General features: G+C 38.2%; 1 protein-coding gene across 4 annotated transcripts in view; it reads right to left on the bottom strand.

The window, feature by feature from the left end:
• The window catches only part of PRR16 (proline rich 16), a 187134-nt gene that overhangs the window by 64611 nt on the left and 108489 nt on the right, over window positions 1–14034 (bottom strand). For 3 of the 4 annotated variants that reach the window (XM_014953456.1, XM_014953455.1, XM_014953457.1), the window contains one exon: window positions 7846–8740. In XM_014953456.1, coding sequence (XP_014808942.1) covers window positions 7982–8740 — 759 coding nt within the window. In that variant the 3' untranslated portion in view covers window positions 7846–7981. Of the gene's footprint in view, window positions 1–7845; window positions 8741–11457; window positions 11585–14034 lie in introns of those variants that run through there. The other variant, XM_014953458.1, reaches the window with a different exon arrangement.

Genomic DNA, 14034 nt, shown 5'->3' on the forward strand with positions numbered 1-14034 from the left:
TAACTAGATTTCCATCAAGCTATGTATATATTAGGATTTAAATAACTTATGAATGCTTGAAATCTGATACATTAAATTCCAAGAAACCAAAAAAAAAAAAAAAAAAGGTACTATCTCATTCACTACATTCACTAACTCACCAATTTTGGGGATAAACATTTTTTCAGACACCTTAGCTCGCCCATCTGGTTCACTGCTTTAGCACAGAAATGTAAAAATGTCTGCAGTTGACTTATTGCAGGGATGACACAAGAATGAGCAGCAAAGGTGAGTTAGGATGGTTTTTCAAAAAACAGTGCAGGGTTAAATGTATAATACGCCACACCAGCACTGGGAATTGAAAGCCCTATCCACAGATTGATTCTGAGGCCGATTCCTGCACAGCCAACTAGCAATTTGGCTGCCAAAGGATTTGTGACTTTGGTTGACATGGAGTTTGTTGCTCAGCTGTGAATTTTACATACAGATAGAAAAAGATGGTTTGTTCTGAAATCATAGTTCTAGAAGGTAGAGAGACTCTTCAATATATATCCACAAAAGGCATCCAACCCCTTCATTTCAAGTCAACGTACAGGTAGACGCAATTCATTAACACTGCACAATTTGTACTTAGTTGTGCCTGTTTATAAAAAATGAAGTTTTACTTCTTAATTTTCCATTCCTTCTGGCATGCTTAACTGCTTTTTTTCATCTCTCTTCTTTGTCAAGTACAAAATTGCACCTGCTGGAAACATCAGAAAGGTACATTTTTCATCTGTCTTTTAATGAAAGGTGTATCAGCTCTTTTAATGGCTAAGAGGGAGCGTTAGGGTAAATTACTTTGCCCTCCTGTAGATCTTCAAAGTGATTTCTTCAGACTTAGTGTGTCTCTTTTTTAAGAGACATCCAATTTTAATTTAAAAACTTTATAGTGTGGATTATGGACTGCTTTTCCAAGTAAGTTGCTCCACTAGCTACATACCTCACTGTGAAGAATTTTTAGTTTATTTCTAGTCTGATTTCATCAACTTCAGCAACAGTACCTTGTGGTTTTGCTATATTAATGGGCCCTCTGCTGTCAGAAACCTTATTTCCACTGAAATAATGAATAAGCTTCCTTTTAAACACTGTATTTGTTAAGTTAAAGCAAATCATAACCATAAAGTCTTAACTTCCAGAAAAGCTTTAAGAGTATGAAATATTTTTTTTAATTATTTTTCCTGAATTTTTACTTTTCATGCTCTTTTCTGAAGCTCTACTATAAGGAAAGAATGTTTTCCAGTAACAGCCTCACCAGATCTCGGCACTCTTAGACACTGCTTTCACTGTTCAACTTGCTCACCAGAACTAGTAAGTCTCTGGAAGTCACTGCTTCAACATACAGCCACTAAAGCAAGCAAATCTAACTCAGGTGTGTGGCCTAGCCTGTACTTCACCATGCTAGAATTTTAATTCTCTGTAGAGTGAATCCTCTTTCATACTCAAGCAGAAGAGCTCTGTCATAAATGCTTTCTTTAAAAGGCAGTAACAGAGAACATTTGCCATCTGCAAATGTTTAATAACTGCTTGCTGTATTAATAACTGCTTGGCCTACATTTTTCATAGAATCATAGAATATCTCAAGTTGGAAGGGACTCATAAGGATCATCAAGTCCAACTCCCTGCTTCTCGCAAGACTACTTAAAACTAAATCATATGACTAAGAACAGCATCCAGATGCTCTAGGAACTTAACAGAGTTGGTGCCATGAACCACTGGAGAGCTTGTTCCATTGATCAACTAATCTCTCAGTGAAGAACCTTTTCCTAATTTTCCTAGTACTACATAACTCTGTTCTAAAGCCTACAGAGGTTTTATTTTCATGATAGCTAAAACATTCCTATCCTAATATTAATCTATTAACTTTGGTATTGTGATGTCTGTGATTTATTAATAAATTTCTCCTAGGAAGATGTGCTCTGAACTACTAAAGATGGTACAAGATTGGAGATGTTCATTTACTGTAAGAACTATTTGTTGATTCTACCCAAGAGTTATGCTGCCAGCTCCCATACTACCACTACGCAAAGACCTCACTGTGGGTACACCATGACCCACGTGAGATGACACGTATCTTTGAGTGATCATCTAAAAGGCTCTGAAGAGGAACAATTCACACCTCTTCAGGGGCATGAGCCAGAGCAACATATATACTATGCCCACAGAAGCTCATTTCTTCAGCCTCTGCATCAAACTGATCCTCCCTGCATTCTACTATGTCTTTCAAAGTTTTGAATCACAATTTAACTGCCTCTACCGTCATCACACATCAGGTAAAAGTGCTGATGTGACTAAATACTTTTAGCAGCATCTAATCAATCTTGCTTTCTGAAGCATAAGAATTATACAGTCCATCCTCAGGGACATGCACAGGCCAAGGGGACAATATCATAGAATCATAGAATGGTTTGGGTTGGAAGGGACCTTTAAAGGTCATCTAGTCCAACTTCCCTGCAAAGAGCAGGCACATCTTCAACTCGATCAGGTTATCAGAGACCCATCCAACCTGACCTTGAATGTTTACAGGGATAGGACATCAAACACCTCTCTGGGCAACCCATTCCAGTGTTTCACCACCCTCATTGAATCTACTCTCTTTCAGTTAAAAACCATTAGCCCTTACCCTATCGCTGCAAGACCTACTAAAGAAGCCTGTCCCCATCTTCCCTGTAGGCCCCCTTTAGGTACTCGTAGACCATGATAAGGTGTCTGCAGAGACTTCTCCAGGCTGAACAACCCCAACTCTCTCAGTCTGTCTTTATAGAAGACGTATGCCAGCCCACTGATCATCTTTGTGGCTCTCCTCTGGACTGACTCCAACAGGTCCATGTCTTTTCTGTACTGGAAGCTGGATGCAGTACTCCACATAATCTCTCATGAGACCTGACTAGAGGGGTAGAATCATCTCCCTCAACCTGCTGGCCATGCTTCTTTTGATGCAGCCTAGGATGTGGTTGGCCATCTGAGCTGTAAGTGCACATTGCCAGCCCATGTTGAGCTTCTCATCAACCAACACTCCCAAGTCCTTCTCCTCAGTGCTGCTCTCAATTTACTCATCCCCCAGCCTATATTGGTACCAGGGGTTGCCTCAACCCAGGTGCAGGGCCTTGCACTTGCCCTTGCTGTCTCATGAGACATTCATGGGCCCACTTCTCAAGCTTGTCTGGGTCCCTCTGAATGGCAATCCTGTCCCTCAGGAGTGTCAACTGCACCACTCATATGCAAATTTGCTGCGGGTACACTCGATCCAACTGTCTATGTCATTGATGAAGATGACACAGACACCCAGAAACATGGACTAATTCAACTGAAATGCCACCAGGCCTGCACACCTGCACCAGACTAAGGCTGCACAGCTGCAAAGCTGCCCAGTAGATGCACATCAAGTTTCAACAATCATGGAATGACAGCAAAATGAGCAACACATATCCCAGTGGAAAGATCCAGGGAAAAGAAGTTGTACTATTTACTTTAAGCTCCTTGTCTAGTTCTGTTGCACAGCTTTGACCCCAGTATGTAGGTCTACCTCTACAATCTATCTTGCAGTAAAACACAAACCTTTGAATTTTTAACACATTACTGTTGTGCACCTAAAATAAAATGTGTATTTTTGCCAGTTGGTAAAGTGTTTTTATGTTGCTTTCACTTTTTCTTCCCACTTTTGACACCTATTCACCAACATTCATTTATCTCCTTGTCCTCCAAACCACTTGATTTTGTCTCAATGAAAACTGAGCTTTAAGATCATTGTATCCATAGCTAAATATGAGAAGTCTTTATCTCTTTGGTATCCTTTTGTTCATTTAGGTCCATTGAAACCTAAAATATGTCTTATTGGAGGACTGCACTCTATACAGTCCATCCAGTTTTACTACTTTCTTGTTCCTAAGTCAGTTAATATTAAATTAGCTTAACAGCATCAGATATAACTCTGCCTCAAAATTTCCAAAAATTTAGCATCACAAAAGACTGGGGAACCTAAATACCACTGTCCCACCTGCTTACACCACTGAAATAATGCATCACAGCTGACAGACACAGCACATGGTACAATTTCTTAACAAACCCCTCCAACTATGTAGTAACACGGTCACTTTGCCATACATGAACAAATGTGAAAAAATAGAAAACAGTAGCAGACTTGTACAGGTTGACAAAAGCATGGGCCTCTCCCCTTCAGCAAGGTATCTGGTCAAGTCCATTATCTCAGCAGCTCTCGTCTCAGCTAACAAGAGCACTCGTTGACCAACATGAGGTATATGGATGTCAAATAATTTAAGATCAGGAACACAACTCCCGCAGGTAATTGAAGAATTCACACTGAACTCTGCTTGCTTCAAAACCAATAATCAAGCTATCTGTAGGAAGTTTAAAAGAGCTGAAATATACTTCACTTACTTCACATAACATTTTAAATATAATATTGATTTAATAATAAAAAAAGGGGATGAAGATTTTTAATCTTTTCTTGTTTCTATGATCAGTGGATGATATGATGGAAGATATGACGAAAGGTGTAACGCTCAAGAAGACAATAGAGAAGGAAGAACTGACTTTTATTAGGTGATAAAAAGATTCACAATCTTTTTGAAGATTCTATCCCAATGTCTTTATAAAGTATTGTTATTGGATTTTATTCTCCTAGTGTTCCTTTCTTATGATGCATCCATATGCTAGCTTTTATTAATCACTGCCAGTTCTACTAACTAGGCAATTTTTATTGTTTATTTCCATTTTCCTAAGCTCATCCCCTTCATTAAATTGACAGAAACCATCTTCTCCTTCCATTTGCATCTGAGAAGTCTAGATCTGGTCAATTCACACTTTAAAATACCTTTGGGGAATCAAAACTAAGCAGCAGTCAGAAATGACATAAATTGTCGAATTAAAGGTCTGTTACTGGCCTTTCAGTTTTTCAGATATTAACATACTTGCAAAAACTAAATATAATCTCAAAAATATTACATTTACGTTTCAAAGGCAGACAATTCCTGTCCAGTTCTGGTTAATCTATTGTGCTTTCCTCAGTAAGGTGTGAAATATGCTGTGTTATAAGTTTTCAAAAATGCTTCACAGAGATTATATACCTAATTTAAATGTAAAACCCACTCCTGGCTGAATATATTATTGCATCCTCTCTTAGGCCATTTTTATTTGAAGTTTCCAGAGTGCTGCAAAGCTTAAAGTTAACTGTTGCCCATGCTTTGCAAGGTTACCTGGTTTAATCTGAATTTTATTCTGACATGTTAATATTGTGAAATTGATATACTGATAAAAGTATCTTACAATAGGACACAGACCAGGGATGTTCTCATTAAAACAGAGGAATTGATTCATTATTCATTGCATGATTTAACAGAGACCTTGGAAAACTTTGGTGCATTAAAGAAAGCCTGGATTAGCAAACTACAGAAAAACAATGCATTTCCTTCACATTTGGAAACTGCATTTCTGGCCAAAAGCTGCACTGCATTTGAAAAGCTGCATCTTTAGCTTTTATAGCACAGGCCATGAAAATGTACAAAGAAGGGCAGTAGTTTGCGAAAGAGTACTCAGGAGGCATGGGGAAAGAGAAAGAAAAGTCCTTCTGAAAGGGAAGACAGAAGTGTAAGATGGAAGATGTTGGATACCAAAACTGAACATGAAATGCTGAAAGTCAAATACCACTTAAACTTTCCAGAGCTGAGAATTCTAAACTTAACACTGCAATAAACCTGAAATTTACATATATAACAATGCATGTCCATAGAGTACACCATGTAATTTGGAGGTACTAACATGTTCATGAGACTCTGACCAGCCCAGGGACAGAATCCAGAGGAGCAATATTGTGCTCCGTGCTATCAGAGATGAATTTATATTGGAAAAAATGAGACAAGTGAGGCAAGACATGTGCAGCAGACCCTCCCATCTCAAATTATGCAGTTATTTTTTCTAATATAAGACGAAATAAGTATTTTATGCCATGCTTGATTTGCATTATCCTATAATTTTTTGTACACAGTAGCTCTTTTAAGAAGGAAAAAAAATTAACTAGCTTAGAGTGGTCAATATATGACGTCTACAGCAGTGATAAAGTCAGCAAGACAGCAAGAGTTTTCTTTTGAAAAGAAAAACGCTAGATACAAAATGTGGATACGTCCACACATTGCTCCTATGATTTTAGATGTAATTTTCTATGTGTGAGGAAGGGAGGTACTGTGAAGTCCCAGGGCATGTGAAGAATCCACCTATCAACAGTTTTACTTGGGCAACAAAAATCTTGCACGTGTGCAAGTCACTGCCTCCTGCTGTAAGGGCTAGGCCTTAGCAACAGCTCTCACGAGATTAAGTATAGTCAAACAATACAAAATGTAAAATGTATCATGAAAAACAAGTGGGGAGCATCCAGTGGAAGCATGATTAAGCATTTAAGGTAATCTCCTTGCTTTGCAACTTTTATGCGAGGAATACAACATGAAGCTTTAGACTCTAAATGTGCATTTCCACAAAATACAATCCTTGTTTACTGCAAAAGTTTTCAAAAGGTTATTAAGTGTTAAAAATTTCTGTTATGATTATTCTTGTTATTTTTGTTTAAATAGTATAAGTGCACTATAATGTGTATACAGGCAAACTGCTTGAAGATTCGTTTTCAGTTTAATACTTACTACTGCATGTAAATGGAAATTTAAATTAAAAATTTGTTTTGTCTACTTTTTTCTGCTTTGCCATAGAGTATGTTTTACATTTCAGCTGAAAAAAAGCATACTGCTTTTATATAGCATCTGCTGTTGGGCCGTTTGAGATTAATTTGGCACAACTTTTGTAAATAACAGATTTATTATCAGATTTTCTTCACTGATCGGATGATTTTAACTCTAGGTCCCAACAATTCTCTTTGTGAGAATAAAAGAATGTTCTTTCATAAAATAATGGAAAACACTGAGGACTTTTTTTCAACAAGTAAGAATATTAATTGAGTTCAGCATCAAAATGTGATAACATGTAAAATATCTTGTTTTGCATGTTAATGCCTCATAATTGCACAGAGCTTTTCGACTTCAAAGCTCTTTACATGAATTAAGTGGATGTCCCTGCAGGCCTCAGGCAAAATTTTCTTTGGCTTCAAAAAGGGATTTGCACCAGACAAAAGCTTTGTGGAAAATACAGGACTGCGCTTTGTTGTTTTAATCTACTGTCATCGCATTTGAGATAAAATATCACTTCCATTTTGCAGATTGAGCAGTGGAAATAGGGGGGAACTGAATGGGACTATCCCTGTCCACCTGAAAATTCTCTGCTTCACCTTGGCTGTGGCATACCTCATAAGTGAGAAACAAAATGTGAGATAATTCAGTTTTCCAAAGCCATGTCAACATACCCTTCATTATTTCTTTACTTCCCCACCAAAGATCAAGCTGCCTGAAAGTCTGATGATTACCTCCTATTGCACTGTTCCACACACAATGACTCCGCTCAAGCAGTCAGGCAGAGAAAAATGCATTTGCTAGAATTCAGTCAAAAGCTGTTTTCTGGTACTCTGCTTTGCTTTGTCAAATGACATTTTAAAAGGTACTTGCTAGAAATAGAAATTTTCCCCAAACCCAAGAGCAACGGTTATTCCCTTATGTCAGATAGACCAAAATCTATCATGAATAGCATTATCAATATTTTCAAACTGAACTTTCTTTTCACTGTCTTTTAAACCATGCTACAGATAAGAAACTGCAACAGATGTTTAAAACCTATGAGCTAAAGCATGAATATATTTTCAGCGTCCTTTACCACAATGATATTTTTTGGCAAGTACAAGCAAGACCAACAAGCATTCCTCTTAGTACTTACCATGTGATTTTTATGCCACTTCACTGGACACAGGGAGTAATACATTGGGTCTTTTTATTGCTCAAGTAGAAAGTGCTCATTACCTATTTATGTTTATATATAGGAAAAAACAAAGAGTTGTTTCAAGTGGCATACATCACACTGTTGTAGTGGTTGATTTCCTCAAGATGGTCTTCTGGGGTTTTGGTGCAGTTTGTGGAGGCACAGTCGCAGGTCTTGGAGGAGGAAAGCTATTACTGGGACCTAGCCCCAACCCTCCATTTTCCAGAGGAAACGGAGGCAGCGGAGGGGGTGGAGGTGGCAGAGGAGGGCACTGGTGTGGCAGCTTTCCCATGACACGTGCAGGCTCGCTGTGCAAGTGCACCTCCCTGTTTTTAATGTTATACCGAACATCACAGTCCGGGCAATAGCCGTGGTACTGCACTTTTTCACTAAATCGTACCCGTTCCCTCGCTCCCGGCTGAGGACACCGCTCTTTCTCAGCTCTGTGCATCAGAGGCTGCATCCCAACCTTCTCCAAGTTACTATTCGGTATACAGCAAATATCTCCATTGGGGATGCGATTTAGCCCAACCGGCAAGCCCCCGTTCCGCAGCAGGGTACCGTTGGTCTTGACGGGGTTGGCTGAAGGAGGCACCCTGGGAGGCTCGTCGCACTTGATGGGCGTCAGCCGCGGCGGAGGCGGGGGAGGATTGGGCTTCCGCAGCACAGTGAGGATAGCGGAGGGGTGCGCAGGCGGCTTGATGAGGGGGGCACTGCCCCGCACCTTGACCTTCTCCAAGCTGGAAGCCGTTGTGCTGCTGGAGCTGCTGTTGAGCGTGTCCGTTTTGGAACTGTCTGTCATCTCATCCTCCAGCTGCAGGTCTGACGTCAGCGTGTCAATCTGGTCAACCACCTGCGCAACAGCCAGAGTGAAAACGGTGAGAAAAGCTTGCCCCAGTTAAGGCACAGAAAAACAAAAGCAGTCTCCGCTATCAGTTTTGTCGTTCCCAGAACTGAAGCATCCAATTTTTTTCCCCATTATTTCTTTTGTCTTGCTAATGGAATAAAAAAAACCCAACCAACCAAACATAACGATAATAAACTACAACAACAATAATAATAATAATCATAATCATAATAATCGGTACTTTGCTAGCTCATCACCTTAATACAAAAAAAATATAACTTGAAACACTGGAATGAAATTCTGTTTCTTTCCCTCTAGGGTTTAGTTGGTAATATCATTGTAAGTGAACTGTAATCCTTCAATATTATCCTTTGCCTTCCAGTGCAGAAGGAGACTGAATTATTTAACTTTAGCTTCTACATCACGGCTTCTGAATCTAAATCTTGTGCAAAATATCTTTTAGCTCTGACCTTTCACACAGTCTAGACTTAAATAGGCAGCTCTGTATAGGTGATATTATACACATATATAAAATCGGTACACTCTTTCCTGACATTTTTTTAAAATAAATAATCTCTGAGAAGCAACTGCCCTCTTGCATTAGACTGCATTCTTTATGAATATTTTCCTTAAGATCTGAGATCCTCCGAAGAAATCCTGAAATAGCATTTGCTGCACAAAAAAAGGAAAAGTATATTGGTTTGCAAAGTCACACGCATTTATTAACTCATGCACTTTATTCCATAATTTCCTTTACCTCCCATATTTCTGTTTGTAGTTTCTACAATGTTAGATCTCTTCTAGTCTTCCAGGCTCCTTTTTCTACTCAATATTTTATAGGACAAGAAACTGATGGTGCCCTTACCAGGTAAAAAAAATCTGTCATATGACGATTAAAAGCCCTTCCTGAAAACTGCATTCCACTCACTGCCTAGCTGAACAACTGTAGTTATAATCTTCAGGTAGCTACAACACACACCATAGGAAATAAGCATACACTTAAAAACTGATCTTTATCCTTTACATCCTCACAGGATATACTAAAGTAATCAGAAGGTGAAATGTTATTAGCTAACTCTGGTGCATGAATAAAAAACATGTGCCATCACTTGGGGTCCCTATGGGAGATCGGTGATGTTCTGGAGGAAGATCTAGAGGGGCCACCCAAGTATGCCTCAAATGAAACCAGAGAAAGTAAGCCTGCTGTGGAGGAATATAAGCCATATATTAACTGCAAAGAAAGTGAAAGTCATTACTGAAGGCAGCGTGACTCTATTTGGTCAAACCAGTAACTCACTTATGTGCACAGTGGTAAAGAGTAAATAATGAAAGCAAAACCACCATACAATGAAAGAACACTTTAGCTTGCACTCTCATACTGTAGCTAAGAGTTGTGTAATATAAAATTCATAAAAATTCATATGCAACAACTCAGCTCAGTGCCTCCCTTCGAAAAACAGCAAATATGCAGATAAACCTGATTTGGAAAGGCAGCTTTCAAGCATTTTTTTAAAAAATTTACCATACATTTTCTCTCCAAGACCAAAACAACTACTCATTCATTCACTATTCAAAGCTCTATACTATGCTGCATTTCACTTTCTCTTTTGGCTTTTTTTTGTCAATAAAGAAAAAATATACCCTTAAAAGACAGATATTATTTCCCCCAAATAATCAGGATTTAAAATACTAGCCTAGAAGTCAAAAGGTACAGTTGCACTCTGGTAATGATACCAAACATCTCCTCCAGGGTACAGCATATTGCTACTCTTGGAAATTTCAGAACAAAGGCAGATAAACCATGTCTGTACTAAGACAATGCAAAATTCATAGCAAGAAAGACAGTTTACAGGAGAAAGAACTCATGTTATCATCTTAATTTACATATGCAATCCAAAGCAGTGAGAACTTCTCAAAATGAAACAGTGAATTTAAAGGAACAAAGGAAAAAACAGTTATATTCTGGGAAATATGCCTGAAAACCAAAGACCCCTCTGCAAGTTTACTGTGGATTTGTGTAAATACTAGGGTCTGCCTACCTATGGCTAAACATATTATTGAATCCTCTCCTGGAATCTAGTATGTAATCTTTTAGTAAACTGTAACAGCTACAGAATGGATTGATGCACATAAACCAAAGAAACTCCTTGGCAATGAGATAAAAAAAGCCATACTCTTCCGACAGCTGCAGGCAAGAGAGAAAGGAAAGACATATCTGTAAGGATGGTCAACACAGAAGCACTTGACAGCCTGTACATGCAACAATACATTGGTCTATATTACAGTATTAGATTAAACTAAGTGATAATATTTGGTTGCTTTACATTGCTCAGAAAGAGCTCTATTAAAATGTCAAGAACAAAAATTGGTTTCTTTTGCAATTGGCTTATTCCAACAAAACCAAATTTTTCTTTTCCTCCATTTTCTACCATGATAGTCCCCTCAGAGTACCTATAATCACATGGGACCCTAGAAACCAATATGGCATATGTGAAGAAGAAGACAGCCATTGGACCACTGCTTTTTGCACAATCAGCTATGGGTAAACCCCATGGAGATTATTCAAATAACATATTAAAATCTCCTTACCTTAATAAAATTCACTCACAATTTCTGATATTGAATTCCCAATAAGGAAGAAAATAAAATAATAAATATTCATTATAATGTTATTTTAAGACACAAAATTCTAACCCTTCTACTTCTCTCTGGTGAGACCCCACCTGGAGTACTGCATCCAGCTTTGGAGTCTTCAGCACAAGAAGGACGTGGACCTGTTGGAGAGGGTCTGGAGGAGAACCACGAAGAGGATCAGATGGCTGGAGCACCTCTCCTATGAAGACAGGCTGAGACAAGTGGGGTTTTTCAGCCTGGAGAAGAGAAGGCTCCCAGGGATACCTTATAGCAGCCTTCCAGCACCTGAAGGGGACCTACAAGAAAGCTGGAGAGGGACTTTTTACAAGGGCATGTAGTGATAGGATGAGGGGTAATGGCTTCAAACCGGAAGAGGGTAAATTTATCTAGATATTAGGAAGAAAATTTTCACTATGAGGTAGTGGGATACTGGAACAGGTTGCCCAAAAAAGTTGTGGATGTCCCTTCCTTGGAAGTGTTCAAAGCCAGGCTGGATGGGGCTTTGAGTAACCTGGTCTAGTGGAGGTGTCTGTGCCCACAGCAGGAGGGTTGGAACTAGGTGAACTTTAAGGTCCCTTCTAACTTTAACCACTCTATGATTCTACAATTCTGTATTTTTCTGCAAAAGCTGTCACAAATGATGGCTTCCTTGCTTTAGGTCTCATATGCAACAAATTGTCCACATTGCACAAAATAAATGTACTCCAAGCAATGTAATTCTAGAGAAACAAAACCTAATGCTTTTTACTTTGAGACAGACACATTAAAGATGATAGTCCTCTTGTGCTGTGATGATATAGCTGTAATTATGCAGCACAGCACACATGTGCTATAAAATGGCAGACCCTGGTGATAAGAAAATTTGTGTCCATTCAAACTGTCCTGGCAGTGCAAACAGTTTCTCAAGAGTAACAGGAAAGTCTATTATGAACAGTCCTTGAATTTATGTGACTACAGAGTTTAACTCTTGCCCTCTGGGCAAATGTGTAGTACACATCGGAATTTTCTTGTCACCTACCCATTTGTAAAACATAAAACCAGCCCAAAATGGCTCTGACATAACAACACAGTTTATCTGTCCAGATTCATTCCCACCACAAGTTGTGATTCTGTTTACTGTTATTTTCTTTTGCTTTTTTGTCCCAGAAGGAAAAAAATCAAGTAAGATGAAAAAGTAACAGTGAAACTGATGTAGTTTTAGCAAAAAAGCAGGTTCAAAAAAATAGCCTCTGTTTGACAACACACTTCCTATGGAGTAAGAGAGAGAATATTTAGAAATAAAAAAGCTGTCTAGTTGTGCAGATCTGTCCATTTTTCAGTTATGGGATAAAACAGGACTTGATTCACATGTACAAGCATGGGGGGAGACATCCTTTTATAGGCTCAGGCACTCCTTAGCCATTAACTGTCTGGAGCTCTGGGAGATGCCCACTTCTCATGCAACAGCAAGTTCTTGAGCGTTTTAGTTCTGTAGGATCTGGTGTGACAGTCCTGAACAAACCAGGACATCAGCTCATTCCTACCCCCTTTCTGGGTTGTTACTGGTCAACAGTGTAAGGTGTCGAGCAGAGGTGGAGATGGATTTCTCTAGATGACCCAAAAAAAATTATCAAAGTCTGTTAACACATGTACAGACATGTACATGTCTGTTTTTTCTTGAAATCTTAATTGTTCTGTTTTTTCCTGAAATCTTAATTGTTCAAGTAGTCAAATTTCTGCTTATACTTTCACTTTATCCTTAGACATATGTGTGGAGCCTTTGGGTGTTTCTTTTTTGTTGCGGATTTTTTTTTTTTTTGGGTTGGTCGTTTCTTTTGTTTTATTTTGTGTTTTGTTTGGTTTGGGTTTTGTTTTTGTTTGTTTGTTTTTAAATTTATTTTATATTGACAACTGGTTATCTTTATCACACAATGACCAGAAAAATCAATTGTTTGGATAAAATGAATTTAATGTAGATTTTATGTTTATCCTTCACCTCCAGTTTAATGATGGCAAATTATTTTTTATTTTCTTGTCCTTTTAATGTTGTATGCAGACACTCAAGCCTTTCTTGCCAATAACACTTAAACTAGACAGGAGATCAACAATAGCATCTGTAAATCATGTACATAAGAATTTATAATCACCTTTTAGAACCAGAAATCAGTTGATGTGAATGAAATCTCATCTCAACCTAAACTCAAAGCAGCAGGGGTATGTTTAAAGACCAAAAGTAGCTAACAGAAATTTACCACATTAAAAAAAAAAAAAAAAAAGAGATATCAACAAAAGTAGAATTAGAGCTATGATTCCAAATTATTTCAGTTTTTCTTCTTCTTTTAAATTTTTATGTAGACGCTCAAGCATTTGAATAAATTTGGGAAAAAATGTTAATTATGAACATTTTAATCAGGAAACAGAGAAGCACTCAAATGCACCAGTGCTCCTAAATCACTTAACTCAGAGGGCCTGACTAGCACTTCTTGTAAGCTGCCTCTTTGTTGAGTACCTAACTACAACGCTTCAAGGAAAAAATCAGTGTTGTATGACTGTAGGAAGATCACAGATGTTTGCTAAAGCAAACCAGTACTACTGCTGTTGAGTTCTTGGTTGTCAATACACTAATTTTTAGTAACTTTAAATACATTTTTTAAACTTTTTAAAAAATCTCTATTTCAAAAGGTTTT

The sequence above is a fragment of the Calidris pugnax genome, unplaced genomic scaffold (genome assembly GCF_001431845.1).
Source record: "Calidris pugnax isolate Ruff unplaced genomic scaffold, ASM143184v1 scaffold209, whole genome shotgun sequence".
Taxonomy (NCBI): Eukaryota; Metazoa; Chordata; class Aves; order Charadriiformes; family Scolopacidae; genus Calidris; species Calidris pugnax.